The sequence below is a fragment of the Orcinus orca genome, chromosome 5 (genome assembly GCF_937001465.1).
Source record: "Orcinus orca chromosome 5, mOrcOrc1.1, whole genome shotgun sequence".
Taxonomy (NCBI): Eukaryota; Metazoa; Chordata; class Mammalia; order Artiodactyla; family Delphinidae; genus Orcinus; species Orcinus orca.
In genome coordinates, this window is record NC_064563.1 from 8,781,672 (window position 1) to 8,797,640 (window position 15,969).

General features: G+C 41.3%; 1 protein-coding gene across 1 annotated transcript in view; it reads left to right on the forward strand.

The window, feature by feature from the left end:
• Nucleotides 1-4,768: 4,768 nt before the first annotated feature.
• EFHB (EF-hand domain family member B) overlaps nucleotides 4,769-15,969 on the forward strand; it is a 49,105-nt gene continuing 37,904 nt past the window's right edge. The window contains 1 exon segment of the mRNA XM_004271918.4: nucleotides 4,769-5,689. Coding sequence (XP_004271966.3) covers nucleotides 4,769-5,689 — 921 coding nt within the window.

Consider the following 15,969-nt stretch of genomic DNA (forward strand, 5'->3'; position numbering starts at 1 on the left):
AGAATTTGAGGCACAGAGATTGTGTAACTTGTCCAAAATCACCGCGGAGTAGGTGATGAAATTGTGTTCTAACCTGCGGGCTGGCTCCAGAATCTGAGTTCTTAAGCACAGTTCCGGTAAAAGAACCCAATACATTCATTAGCTTCCATTGCAGACCTACTTAAGGCAAGCTGTTTTGGCTCCATCTCACACAACAGTCCCTGGCTGGGCATCTGAAACAAAGCAAAAAATTCCTTTCGGAATTTGGGAGAATGTTAAATCGATTTTTCCTCAGGATGAGGGTTGCTTTTTCAGTTTGCTGTTTACTATTTATAGCCCTGCCATGTGGCCATCAGTTTTGATCGTCTAGATGTGTACTTGGCCTAAGGTATCCTGTCGGTGCTCTGTCAACATTTTGCAATGAAGGTGATTTGAACCCTTGAACAGCCAGCCTTTCAGATCAACCTCCCAGTTACCCCAAGAACATTATGTGTCATGTGCAAACGGTGTCTGTGGCACTTTATCCCAAGGGGTGGTTCCAATATGGTATGTTAGTCATGGTGATACCTCTTGGACAATCCCAGGAATAATCAGGAAATAGGATATGTCACATCAGTTTTGGCATGTCAACAGTATGCCCCAAACCAAACCTATTCCATCCCAAATGTGCTTCTGCTTGGTGACTGGTATTAACAGCCTCCCAGTCACCTAGACTTGAAAGAGCAGAATCATCTTCAGCTCTTCGTTGTCCCATTCTGTCACCCAAAATTCTCTAATCCCAAATCTAAGCTCTAATCCCAAAGCCTGGGCCATGGTAGTATTTGTACAAGCTGAAATTAATGCACACTCCTGCCTTTTCAACCCATTCTTTACACTTTGGCCAGTCACTCTCCTACTCAAAAATATGCAATTGCTAAATAGAGTACAAAGTTCTTCAACTCTGGTCCCAACCCATGTTTCTTTCATTCTGTTTCTAAAGCCTCCCTCTCCCCAAACTCTTGCCTTGTGACCTAATCATACCAGTCTACTCTGTGTTCCCAGAGTGTTGCCTGTGTGTTTCCATCTTGGCATCTTTGATCACTTTGTTCTCTGCACCTTGGAATACCACTACCTCTCATCACTGCAGGTCTCACCTTGGCCAGGATGCCAACTCCTCTGGATGGCATCTGAGGCTACTTCTACTGGATTTAGTGATCTTTTTCCTGTAGTTTCATGATACTTTACTGTCTGTAATAGTTCTAATATGTATCTGCCTTATTTTACAGTTAGAGAGTACCTGCCTAGACTTTCCTCCTCAGGCTTTCATTCCCATTAGGATTTTAAAGTTCTTAAGGACCAGGACCATAATTTATTCATGATTTAACTTCCTTTCAGAGGAACTTTGATTGATATCATAGGGACGCCCCAAAATTTGTGAGCTTAATTGCATTTTTTTTTTTGCCACACCATGCAGCTTGTGCAATCTTAGTTCCCTGACCAGGGATAAAACCCCGCCTTCCACAGTGAAAGCACTGAGTCACTAACTACTGAACCACCAGGGAATTCCCAAGCTTAATTACATTTAGAATGGTGAACATTTGACTTAAGTCCTCACAAATAACACCTGGATGCTGAAATTTATACATTGTTAGGAACTCCCCATCATTGTTCTAGGGTATTGCTTCCTCATTCATTTCTTTCTACCAATTTTTAAAATATTTATTTATTTTGGCTGTGCCGCGTCTTAGGTGAGGCACACAGGATCTTTGTTGAGGCATGCAGATTTCTTAGTTGTGGCATGCATGCAGGATCTAGTTCCCCGACCAGAGGTCGAAACCGGGCTCTCTGCATTGGGAGCACAGAGCAGAGTCTTACCCACTGGACCAGCAGGGGAGTCCGACTTTCTACCAATTTTGTCTTTTAATTCACTTCCTTCGTGAGGGAATTCCTGGCCTACCAGAGGTTAGCAGTGCTTTCATTGCTGGGGCCTGGGTTCAATGGTCAGGGAACTAAGATCCTGCAAGCTGTGAGGCAAGGCCAAAAAACCCCAATTCTCTGTATTCATGAATATATTCCACAGTATTTTATAGTTTAGTCATAATGTTTGCCTGGGGAGTTCTGCTCCAGTGGCTGGTACCTCTAAGATCCAGTAGTAATTTTGGAGAGATGGAAATGCCACAGTAAAGCTTTGCTCTTGTACTGCCACTCACAATAGGCCTGTGTTTTTTTTCCCCCTAACTCTGGATAACTGAGGAGGACTGATAATTGGATACATTCTAGTAGCAAATGGGAGATCCTACTGAAACCGTGTAACTTGGAGTGGGACTTGAACCCACAGGCCGGGACCCAAACCCAGCCAAAACCCAGATTGGGACTTGAACCCATGGTCTTTTAATGGAGATCACACCTAGTCTCAGGACTTAATGAAGCTCATGTTCTTGATGTCTCATCGCAGAAAGAATTCAGTGAGAGACAAAGTGATAGGTAAGAAGTGGATTTATTTAGAGAGAAACACACTCCATAGACAGAGTGTGGGCCATCTCAGAAGGTGAGAAGAGCACCAGGGTAGGGGGGTTGTCAGTTTTTATAGGGGTGGGTAATTTCATAGGCTAAAGAGTGGGAGGAGTATTCCAGCTATTTTGGGGAAGAGATGGGGATTTCTAGGAATGGGGCCACCGCCCACTTTTTGACCTTTATGGTTGGTCTTGGAACTGTCACGGCGCCTGTGGGTGTGTCATCAGCTTGCTGATGTGTTACAATGATCATATACTGAGGCTCTAGGTCTAGTGGAAGTCGACTTGTCCACCATCTTGGACCTATTTTGTTCTAATCTGTTTATGTCATGTCCTCGGGCTATGTTATTCTTTTAAAGGTTGTGCCCTGCCCCCTTCTCTCCTGTTTAACTACTAGGTGGTAAAATTTCTTAAGGAAGCTACAAAATGGATGGAGCCTAAATAAAGTCATGCAGAACTGAACACTGCCCTTAGTGCTGCCTTTGCCCTCAAATCTCTAAACACCGACTCAGGAATTCCCAGCACTTGCATCTCTCAATCATCCACAACACTCCATGTCTTCTACCTTCTCCTCCAGGAAATCTTTCCATTGTGTAGTTGAAGAATGACTCTTTGCATAGATGGTAATGAATGGTAACATTCACTTTTAAATGGGACTGTCTGGAGACAAACCGAAAGGTAATTCTGGCATAAGGAATTGTAGGCATGGTGGCAAGGCAGTGAGAAAAAGGCTATGGAAACTTGAGCTATTCAGGTTTAAAAGCTAGTGTCTTTGTAGGACATCATGAAAGCCTCAGCTCCAGGTCACATACCTAAGGGATTTCTAAGCCCATCAATTGTAAAGTAGCTTCCCTCCATATCAAAGTGTTCTGTTTTCTTCATGGTACTCATCACTCATCATGTGAAATGATCTTATTTATTGCTTTACTTGATGGTTATCTATCCCTACTAGAATATAAATTCTATGAGGTAGGGATTAGCTTAGTCCATTGTATTCCCAGAACTGACACAAAATGAGGACTCAGTACTGTAGATGGTTGTAAACAAAAGAATCGAATGAACACTTATACGGACATACCTTGATTTACACACAATCAAGTCATTTAAATTGCTTAGGGGGAGAAGAATATGTATACTAGCTATCTAGAAAATTACAGTACACTGTTTTTACAAATGTAAAATAGTATCCCTTAACCACTTTTAAAAAAAATTGGGGGGCTTCCCTGGTAGCGCAGTGGTTGAGAGTCCGCCTGCCGATGCAGGAAACACGGGTTCGTGTCCCGGTCCGGGAGGATCCCACATGCCGCGGAGCGGCTGGGCCCGTGAGCCATGGCTGCAGAGCCTGCGCGTCCGGAGCCTGTGCTCCGCAACGGGAGAGGCCACAACAGTGAGAGGCCCGCGTACCGCAAAAAAAAAAAAAAAAAAAATTTGGACTTTGCAAATTTTTCATGAGGCTTTCTTAAAAAAGTGGAATCTCATAAATTTCATTCAAATTCTAAGCGAGGTGTTCTGTATCCCCTGTATGTGTAGAACATGACAAATATTCACCAAATATACATTCATTAAACCTTGAGTTTAAAAAAAATCCCATACTTAATTTTGAGTTCGCCACATTATTTTAAAAAGTCAATATGCATTACTGTGTAACGCATTTCAAATTTTAATATATTTACTTGAAATGCTAATTAAAGCCTATTTATTGGAGTGTGTTTTCAAAGACTTTAAGATGTTCCTTACCACAGCTGCCAAATATAGTAACTTTACAGAATTTTTAAAGGATGTCTTAAGTGCTGAAAGAACTACATGCAGTGTGCATGTACTTTCACAAGGAAGGATCTAAAATTGGTGGTCACCACCAGAAAGAGGGTTATTTATTCTCTGATCGCCAGTAAAATTAATAGGCCCGTGGCCAGGAGTAGGCCCCTGGCTGAACCCATCCTAACGGGACCGCATTGCTTGGGAAACCAAAGAGAAATTTGGGGTCATTTGATCTGGAGCCCAAGACCACATCCTTCAAGTTTTCCTGCCCTCCAAATCAACTAAAGAAGGGGGGAAAAAGAGAGAAGGAATAAGGGAGAATAGGGGGAATGAGGGAGAGAGAAAGAGGAGAGAGTGGGGGAGAGGAGAAAGAGGGAGAGAGATGGGTGGGGGTCCTGCCCTGGAAAGAGCTGCGCTCCAAGCCCCGCCCCCGTTTCCCAGGTAACTGGGTAAACAGACCTCCATCTTCTTTTCCCCAGTGAATTCTGCTAGGTGTGAAGTGGCGGGCAGGAAGCAGTGGGCAGGAAGTCCGAGTGGAGATGTGCTCTTTCGTAAGAGCGGGGTCCCCCAAAGGGTTGGGGCGCTCCAAGGGATTGGGATCTTCCCTCTAGCCAGGTGCAGCTTACCCCTTAGAGATGAGTGCCCTTGGAGGAATGAGGGTATCTGAGAGGAAATCTCCCCTGAGCATGGACGTGGCACTCACCCAGGAAGGAAAAGATGACTTAGGAGAGAGAAGGGTCTTCATGGGAACAACATCTCCCACGGAGTTGGGGCTCAGAGTGGGATTAGGAAAAGAAGATTCTCCATGCAGTAATAAATATGAGGAGAGGATGGCTTCACGGGAAACAAAATGTCCATCGAGCAATGGGCTTGATATAAGATTAAAAAGACAGAATATTTCTAGGACTTTCATGGAAGGGAGTAATTTAGGAGTCAGCAGGGTCTCAGCCTCACAGGAAACAAAATGTCCTCTGAGAATGTTGCCAGGAAGAGCAGGTTTAGAAAATGAGCGTTTTCTGGCGGGGTGTCATCCTGGAAGGGTAACACAGTCTCCACTGGGCCTGGTGTGTGAAAGTCCACAGGCTCTAGGCAGCAGGAGATGTCCTGTGTCTGGTGACCCTGAAAAGTTAGGGGCTTCAGTGGGGAAGCAACCTACTTTGGGTATGGAACCTAGACAGGGACTGGAAAAAGAGTCCACCTGTGTGGTGATGAAGCCCAGCATGGAGATGCAGCCTCCTGTGGAGGTGGACATGGGGTTCCCCCAACCAGAGGATCCAGATGAAACTAAGCCTACAGAACCCCAAATGGGCTTGGTGATAGAACCTTCTGAGTGCCAGTTGGCTCAACAACCTGAAGAGCAAAGGGAGACTGAGAACATTGAACCAGGAGTAGAACCTCCAGATCGCATCAGACCCATATACTCTGGGAAATTTTTTGATCGGTTGCCTTGCTGGCCAAGTGTAAGTTTTTTCCTAGTACTTTCCGTAGGAACTATGTATAGCCATGTCTCTATCAAGATGATAAACGAGTGAGACTTGTTTGGATTTGCAGAGTCAAATTGCAGAGATTTTGTTGAGATTCTGATATTCCTTGTCCCAAGAGACTCTTTCCAGCTGTTATTCTGTCCGATCTCCTTTGACTCTCTGCCTTCTTTTCTAATGTCAGCTTTGTTTTCTGTGCACACGAATGGGTCCTCTTGATTTCTCCCTCCTTTCTCCTTTGACCTACATTTCATTCCTCAATCTGCATTTTCTCAACCCTCCAACTGTAATACATGTTATATCCTAATATTCATGTACTTTTTTCAAAAACAGTTTGCTTTTTCTATTCATTATTCTGTGAGTTATTTATTCTTTCAGCAAAGACTTGTGGTGGTCCTTATGCTGGGTCCAGGGCACTATCAAATGAGAAGCACATGATTCTAATCCCATGGGTTTAGGCTCTCATTCCAATGTTGGAGGCAATAACTAAACAAATATTATATAGATGTCTAAATGCACAGAAAACATTCTTCCTTAATAGAAGTACACTCTAAATATGAAGCGCAATGGAGAGTTTGGACAATTGTTTTGGAGGAGATAGGAAAGGCTTTACAGAGCAAGTAATATTTTAGCTAATTTAGAAAGGTGTCAGTATTTGTCAGATGGAAACGGTTGGAGCATCTTGGGCAAAGAATGGCATGGAGTGTGACCAAAGCTTCTTGTGTTGGGAGGTATAAGCAATTCTGTTTAGCCAGCATGGTGGTAAGAGATGAAGAAGAAATCTAAAGGTCCCGAATGCAGGGGTAAAACGTATGGGTACAGAAGCAATGGTGGATCTTCATGAGGGAAGAAATGAATAAAATTTGCCTTTTGAAAAGATAATTCTGATATCAATAATAATGGTGGACTGGAAGGGGAAGATATTGGATGACAGGAAAAAGTTAGAAGGTTATTTCAGGGTAATGATGGCCTGAAATTAACGTAGAGTTGGAAAGAATTGGAGAGGAGAGAGCAATTCTGAGAACCTTTTAGGAGACGGTATTGTTAAGAATTGCCGTCCAGTTGTGGATCTATGTGGTGAAAGAGAGGGAAGTTAATGGATGACTTAGGAGTTTCTAGTTTGATAATGAGACATCTTCTGGTTTGGTGACACATGAATATCTGGTGTTGGCCATCCTGAGTTTCAGTTATTTACAGGGTATCAGATGAAAAAGCCAGGCAGACAGTTGGAGCCATGGATGGAAATGGGACAAAGAAGGTCTAGGCAAGATCTTACCTTGGGAAACACATGAGATGATCAGAGAAAGAAATGTCAACTAGGTGAGTTCTTGAGGACAAGGATTTTCTCTTATTTATCATGTCGCTTCATGGCATATCATGATGTCCAGCTTATACTGGTCATTCAGTAAATATATGTTTGATAAATGGAAGGAAGGCTGGATGATTAAGTGGGAGAAAAAACAGAGAAGAAAGAGGTGAGTCTGAGAGGGTGGTGTTGAGCAACATAAAGGGAGCATCCTTAAAGTATTCTGGGAGTAAAGGAGGCATTAGAGAACACAATTCTGCTGAAGTGGTCACAGGGATTCTGCAGAACTTTTTTTTTGGCATCTGCAGACTTTTGTTCCCCTTGGGAGTCAGGGTGTTCTTTTGTCTTTGACCCACTTTGCTTTCTGGTTCCGTTATTGGATTTCCCCAGCCACTCTCTTCTCACTTGACCATGCCTGCTTCTCCTTTCTGGATCGGTTCTGCAGTCTATGGGTCTATGGCTTCAGACCTGATCTCACATACAAGGAGAAACCAGCTTCCGGTTTCCAATACAGGCAGTTCTAAAACCTCTGCTTCCTGCTACCTCTCATGTCCTCCTTTCTAAATGTGAGAGGAAAAAAAAAAAAAAATGTGAGAGGACAGGGAAGAGAGCTTCAAGGAGAAAGTGACCAGCAGTGTTAAAACGTCTCCGATAGGGTAAATAGAATAAAGATGAATTAGCTTTGGGCATTAAGGGAATTAGCAACATAGTGAGAATGCAGATTCCAATATACTGAAGAGTGAAATTAGAATTGGAGAAAACTATTGTAACTTTTTTTTTTCTCCTAAGAAGTGTGACAGTGAAGAGAACAGAGTAAAGATTCCATTTAGGAATAATTTTATTTATTTAGTGAATCAGTAGGGGAGTTTGAGATAACACAAACGAGATAATGGGTGGAACCAGACCCCAGATAAGCAGGAGGGAGTGGAAACGGGATCACAGGCCAGAGGAGAGATTAGCCTAGATTAGAAACAAGGTTCCTTTTAAAATAATTTTTTAAATATTAAAATATCTACTTGCACTATAAAACAAAGATAATAACATGGAAATTTTAGAAAACAGGAATGAAAACACAATAATCTTATCACCCTAACACTATGCCTACTGGCACTTTGCTGCCCTCACATTAATTGTTATCAGTGGCTTTACTATATCAACATCGCTACCCATGGAGCTTTGCAGGTATTAACTCTTTACCAGTGAGGAAACTGAGGAAAATTAAATAATTTGGCCAAAGTCTTACAGCTAAGAAGTAGTAGCCCCAGGATTTGAAGTCACCACTTCCAATTTAAGAGTCTGAGTTCTAGACTGTACTATACTTCCCATGACACTTTTCTCCTAATCATTTTTATGTAGTTGTTACAGCAAGCATAAAAATTGTCTTGACTTTTCACTTACTATTATTTAATAAATTTTTCAGTGTTATTACAGAGAACTTAAAAGATGTTTTAGTGATAAAAGCAATATTCCTTTAAGCCCATATATGCTTCCTTTTTTTTTTACATCTTTATTGGAGTATAATTGCTTTACAATGGTGTGTTAGTTTCTGCTTTATAACAAAGTGAATCAGTTGTACATATACATATGTTCCCATATCTCCTCCCTCCAGCATCTCCCTCCCTCCCGCCCTCCCTATCCCACCCCTCCAGGTGGTCACAAAGCACTGAGCTGATCTCCCTGTGCTATGCAGCTGCCTCCCACTAGCTATCTATCTTAACGCTTGGTAGTGTATACCATATATGATTCTTTAGATAACTCATTCCCTCTCTTTTTGGACAATAGATTTTTTTCCAGATTTTTCTGTAAAAATAGTCTATGAACTTCTTTATGTATATGTCTTAGAATATTTCCTTAGGATAGAGTTTCAACAGAAGCTAAACGATGAATCTTTCTCTAGTTCTTGTTGCCAAATCCCTTCCTAAAAGATTGTACCACTAAGTTTTAAAAATTAATAATGATTTGTAAGGCATTGTTTTAATTCACATTTCTTTGATTTATAATGAGTTTGAAAATTGTTTCATATGTTTGTTTTCATTGTTTTGGTTTTTTTTATTCTTATATCTGGTCATCTTGCTGAACTCTGATTGGTCTTAATTGCTTATTATTTCTTTTGGATTTGCTAGGTAGACAATCATATTGACACTTTTGTCTTTCCTACTTTAATATATATAACTCTCATTTCAATTTCCTATCTCACTGCATTGCCTACGATCAATAATACAATATTGAAAAGTCGCTTTTCAGACTTTAATGGGAATGATTCTAACGGTTCACCATTAAGTATTATTTTTGCCATATCCATTCCCAGTTTGCTAAGTATGTTTAAAAGTCAGGAATAGAGCTTGAACTATGAAGAGCTTTCCCCACATTTGTTGAAATATATCTTTTTCTGAATCAATATGATTAATTTTCTAATAACAAACCATCTTCATATTTTGGGGCTAAACCCTACTTGGTTGTGATATATTATTATTATAATATATTCTAGGGTTTGATTTGCCAGTTTTTTAGTGGGGTTTTTGCATCTACGATCCCATGTAATATTGGACACAGTTTTCCTTTTTGGGTTATCTTTCTTGGAGTTTGGTATTAGGGGGATGCTAGCACATGAAAAGAATTGAGAAGACTTCCATATTTTCATTTTCTTTATGCTTGTAAGAGTTTAGATATCGTGTGCATTATCTACTTCTCGTAGGCTTAGTGGAACGCGTACAACTGAAAGGAAAAGAATAGGAGATCCCCAGCATCCTGATCAAGGGATGGGCTGGTGAAGTATTTGGTGCCCCTGAGTTCATCCAGTTTCAGAGAAGGGAAGAAGTTCATTTGGGAGAGGTCAAAACCCATTTTCAAGTATGACAGTGAGCAGAGCTCAGATGGAAATACCTCTGTGAAGAACCTGCTAAAATCAGCCTGCGAGGACACTAGCTTTTCATCAGGGTGCGCTCAGGAAACTGTCATCTCCACGAGAGGCCGTTCCAGTGTTGGGGGGAGGGGAACAGATGCATCTCATTGTAAGGACACTCATCCTGTGGTTTGAAGTTGCTGCCCAGAGTTGGCTGCAAGTGAAGGTCTGCTCTGATGGATTTATGAGACCCCATTAGGCCTTCTAATCCTGCTGGTATAGTCATTGGTATAGCAGCAATGACTGCTGGTACAGTCATTGGTATAGCAGCATTGGTATAGCAGCAATGACTGCTGGTACAGTTATTGGTATAGCAGCAAGGACCTGTATTCAGGAAAAGCCAAGAAATGGTGGCCCAAGAGGAGATTTTTGGAGTGCTCTTCAAGAACTAAAGAGTCTGGTAAAACGAGGTCCTCTCTGTGTAGACCCTTGGAAGGGCTCTTGGACAGCACTCTGGTAGAGATCAAAATCTCTCTAATGGTCATTTCTCCAAGACATCCTGATACTGTCCCTTGATTGACATTAATGCACTGACTATGGCAGAAACCTTGGGGTTATTAAGACTAAACAACTGAACCTTACAAAGTGCATTGATAAATTGTATTGAAGCCTGAAGTACAAAGAGGAGGAAGGAAGGAAAGTTTCAAAGAAAGGTTTTAAAAAGATAATATTGTCTACAATGACTAGACAGTATGTTAGGTGCTAGGGCTACAAAGATGAAAAATGATGCAGTACTGGCTTTCCAAAAACCTTACAGTCTATAGACTTGAGACCAATAGACCAATGATTTTACAATGTGGTAAATGTCATGCAAAGGGATGCCTTATTTTTTTCCTCTTCTACACAAAAAGACCCTGATAGCTATTTGGGGGATGGGTAGAGGCAAAGGGGTCACCTATTTGTAAATCTTGTGAGAACCTGATAGTCACGCAAGCCCTGATACTCAAAAAAAAAAAAAAAAAAAAAGTCACAAAGATTCATTTTGTCTGAATTTGCAAAGAGCCAATCTCTGCAGAATTCTGCGAAGTGGGTGGTTTTATTTGCCTAACGGGTTCAGGGCCTTCTGGGCAGAAAGATTGATGCCATCATTCCTAAATTTTTGCTGAGATTTTCCGAGTTAGGGATATCTATGAGCAAAACAGAGTGATCTTGACCAAGGGAGAGATCGGACTGTTATGCCAGCCCACACGGAGTTTGGAGAGTGGATGATTATGGGCCAGTGGGTCTTTAGCAGCTGAAAATGGTCTCATATCAACCTTCCTGAGTTGACTTGAATCATACTTGGTCACTGAAACCTGTCATATTGGGGACCAACTGACAAGCTGGCCAAGGGAGGTGGCGCTGCTGTGGCTGGGAACTGAGGAAGGAGGTGCCTGAGTGAGGAGGTGGTCAGTGCAGTTGGGAGTTTGATTACAGACAGAGGGCCTGAGCAGATAAGTAAAGACTGAGAACAGTAGAAGCCAGGTTTCTTACTGGTAGAGAAAAAACTTACTAATACGAAAAGGAGAAGGATAGAAGGAATCCTGTTGTGTTGGATTGTGATTGGAGGTATTGGTGGAAACTCATGGTATTATGTCTATGTCTATGTCTATATCATCTATATCTATATCATCTATGTCTATATCCTTGTCAATATCTAAGCTAAACATTTAACTAAACAGAGTATCATAGAATTGATATAGATGCAAATGTGTGGGGTGTGTATACACCACACATTTCCTAGCTCCATCCTCTAAGAGGATCTAGAAACAATGTTTACTTAGTAGCAATGAGCACACCAGAACCGGGATCTTGATTTCTAAATATCATTCTCTACTAAAAGGAATCAGGACTCTTTGGGGGAATGGCTGACTCTAGGGCTGGTGTAGTACGATATGAACTTGGAACACCGTTGAGAACTAAAAAGTAAGAAAGTGCTCAAAGAATAATGCAGATATGTCAAAGGGGTGCAGAAACAAGCTTGAAGGAGCTCCCAGTGGCCCAAACTGTTATACTTTGAGCACTGAATAAAATTAATATTGAATAAAAGGAGAAGGGAGGGAGAGATAAATTAGGAGTTTGGGATTAACAGATACACACTGCCATATATAAAATAGATGAACAACAAGGACCTACTGTATAGCACAGGGAGCTATATTCAATATCTTGTAATAAACTATGGGAAAAAAATTGAAAAAAAATTAACCAAATCACTGCTGTAAATGGGAAACTAACACAATATTGTAAATGAACTGTACTTCAATTAAGAAATTACCATTGAATAAAACAGAAATCCATGAGCCCATACTGATATAAATACATGAGTGATTGAAAAAATAGCAAGAAAAAAATAATTCCTTGCAGTATAGCACAGATGGAATGATGGAATTAGAAAGTCACCATTTGGCAACCGTCATAGTAGTAATGATTTAGGTCAGAGTCATCAGTGGATATTAAAACAGCAAGTAAAAGTTTAGTGAGGAACTGGATATTTACACATAATAATTTTTTAAATTGATGCATAGTTGATTTACAATGTTGTGTTAATCTCTGCCGTACAGCAATGTGATTCAGTTACACATATAAATCTTTTTTATATTCTTTTCCAGTACGTTTATCACAGGATATTGAATATAGTTCCCTGTGCTTTACAGTAGGACCTTGTTGTTTATCCATTACATAGAATAATTATTGATTACAAGCTTTACAGTGGAGAAACCTAGCTGGCTTTACCTTCCTTTAGTGATCAAAGTTAACACTAATAGGACAAATTGACAGTGTGGGCTTCCTGGTAGAAAAACACAGCATTGTTTCTCTGATAGCCCTGACAAAAATGTATAACTTTCATCATAAGAGAACACAAACCCAAACTGAGGATCATTTAACAAAATAACAAACCTATACTCAAAAATTGTCAAGGTCATAAAAGACAAGAGAACATTAGGAACTGTTCCTGACCAAAGAAGACAGAACAGACATGACAAGTAAATGCTATGCATGTGTGCTGGTTACCGAGGCACTTGGATTCTGACTACCCTCAAGAGGACCTGCTGGGTGGGGTCTGGGCCGGGGTCAGTGGTGGCAGGAAGAGTGTAGCCGGTTGACAGCCTCCACCTGCTGCCCCATGAATCCCCTGCAGCATTCCTTCACCAGGCCACACTACCCAGGACAGAGCAAGGCAGGGACTCTAGAACTGAACTGGTTTGGCCAACACAGATTCCTTTAATGGGAAACGTAGTCTCAGAGACCACACACTGGCCTGGCCAAAGTGTTCTCAGAACTGTGCTGTGGCCTGAAGCCCTTCTTAATACTTCCTTCCTGCTCTCCCTTCACAGGTGACATGGTCTGAAAGCTCTCCCTGCCTACCCTCCGCCTCCCCCTTCATCTTTCACAGGTGTTTCCCTTCATAAATCTCTTGTATGGCTAATGGGGGTGTCTGGTTTTCAGAGGAACCAAGCACTCACGCTGTGACCTTGGATATACTCCTTTTTCTAGAAAGGACTGTACTGGGGCAACTGGTGATATTTGAATGTGGTCCTTATATTAGATACTAGAATTAGATCCATGCTAATTTCCTGACTTTTGTGGCCTGTAATTGTTGTTGTTTTTTTCTTAAGATAATAAACCATGAGGAAAAAGAAAATAAAAGAGGACACAACAGTTTAAAAATTTCAATAAATTTTAGAAAATAAGAAGATGGAGACATGGCCACTGATTTTGCAGGGGGAAATGAAATATGAGGGAAATCAGGTGGTAATTTCCACCAGAAATGATCCCATTTGCCCGGAATAATCCCTGAGCTCAGCCCGTGGAAGAAGATGTAGTAAAACTTGGATCTGAAAACTGAAGGATTGGTTGAAGGTCCAAATTCAGTGTTGCTGGGTTTCCAGTTCCCCTCCTCCATTCTATGCTCCCATGATTCCCACCTCTCTCCACCAACTCCCACTCCGTTCTACCAAAACTGTGGATTTATTTTCCCAAAGTGCCTTTGGAGTCAAAAGACTCCAAGCCAAAGATAAGGCAGGAGGGCAGCTCCAGGCTGAAAATGGGACGTTAGTAAGTAAAAGTGTAGTTTCTGTAGTGCAGTTTCCCTAGCTTCCTCTCCCAGTGGGCCCTTCAAGGGCCAGCAGCTGGGGGTAAAGCCCACCCTCTCATCAGTAGGCAGTGACTAGAGAGACAGGAGGGCATGACGGATAAGAGTAGAGACTCAGAAGCCAGCCTGCTTGGGCTCAGATATCTGCCAATATATGAGCAGTGTAACCCTGTTACTCAACCTCTCTGTGCCTCAGTTTGCTTACGAGGGAGATGATAATAGTACCTACCTTGTGGAAACCATTATGAGTATTAAATGAAATAATACATAGGAAGCCCTTAGAATGGTATCCAGCCTATGTGATGTGCTTTATTATTGTCAGTTATTATTACCATTATTATTAGCCTCTGGAAATTCTGAATAGCCTAGAGGAAAAAAAAATTTATAGGGGGACTCTACCAAAATAAAGGCTGCCTCATTAACTGATCATCTTATAGGAAAGCCTGAGAGTCAACAAGCCCTGTAACACACGGAACTCCATAATCATCTCTGTGGAGTCTTAAACTTTGTGATGATCAGATGCCAGCTTGAAGAGAGGGGCCAAAACAAGCTAACAGAAACCCCAGAGAGAGCAGGGGAAATGTAAGCACACAGGAAAGTTATTTGAGAGATAAAAGATGTTGCATTCGTAAGACAAGATCGGAACTTTTAAAAGAACAGCCAGAAACTAACACAACATTGTAAAGCAACTATACTCCAATAAAAATTAATAATAAATAAAAATAATAAAAAGAAAAGAACAGCCAGAGAAGAAGAAACGACATTTTAGAACTTAAATATAACTTATTTAGAGAGTCTAAATAAACATTCAGTAGAGGATTGAAGGATGAAATCAAAGACATTTCCGAGACATTAAAACAAATGCCCTTGAGGCAAAAGGAAAAAGCCTGAGAAAAGATCATTGTTCCCTTTCTCGGGTTAAGGGGTCCCTAGGATCAGCAGAGGTCCCCCCTTTAGAGCTCAGGAAGTAGAACTTAAGGTGACCGTTAAAGCTGCTCTTAAGTTCCGTCCTCGCTGTGCATATACTTGATTCTCATTCTTACTTCTAGGGCTCTTGCAGCTGTTTCCCTTCTATTTGATACTGTTTATAGATTTTTTGAAAGCCTCCATTGCTTCCTTTTGGGTAATAAAGCAGTACGCAGTAAAATATTGAGAAAACAGTACAAAGAAGAAAATAAAAGCACATGGAACCTCACCACTCAGAAATGGCGATCACAACTAACAACTTTTTGTCTATGGTGTTCTGTGCATATTGCAGATAGAGACGTGATTCTTTGAATTTGTACGATGCAAATTTACGTCTTTGTTTTAAATTCATGAACATTTTCCTATACCATTAAAATGATGTATATACATCATTTTAAATGATTCCACGATAGCATATCTTTTGAAGGTACCATATTTTATTTAACCATTTGCCTGTTGTTGCGTATTTAGTGTGTTTATATCTATATAAATAAAACAAAAGTTCATTCCGTTTGTCTCTCTCTTTTTTTTGTTTTTGCGGTACGCGGGCCTGTCACTGTCGTGGCCTCTCCCGTTGCGGAGCACAGGCTCCGCACGCGCAGGCTCAGCGGCCATGGCTCACAGGCCCAGCCGCTCCGCGGCATGTGGGATCTTCCCGGACCGGGGCACGAACCCGTGTCCCCTGCATCGGCAGGCGGACTCTCAACCACTGCGCCACCAGGGAAGCGCCCGTTTGTCTCTTACTGGACCACATGAAAAATTACACAACAGATTTTCACCAAACTTGGGAAGCATGTTTGGGATAGCCAGATTCAAAGTGTAGGCTATGAAGAATAGAGTATATCTATGTTGTGGAGCTTGATGGAGAAATAATAGGGGAGGGAAAATAATTTTCCCTCTGCCTTTCTGAGTTCTTGGCTGAGACTTCCTGTGACAAAAGACAGATTAACAAGAGAAAAGCAAACACATTTATTAACACGTATACCTCATGTATACATGGAAGATACCCAGGA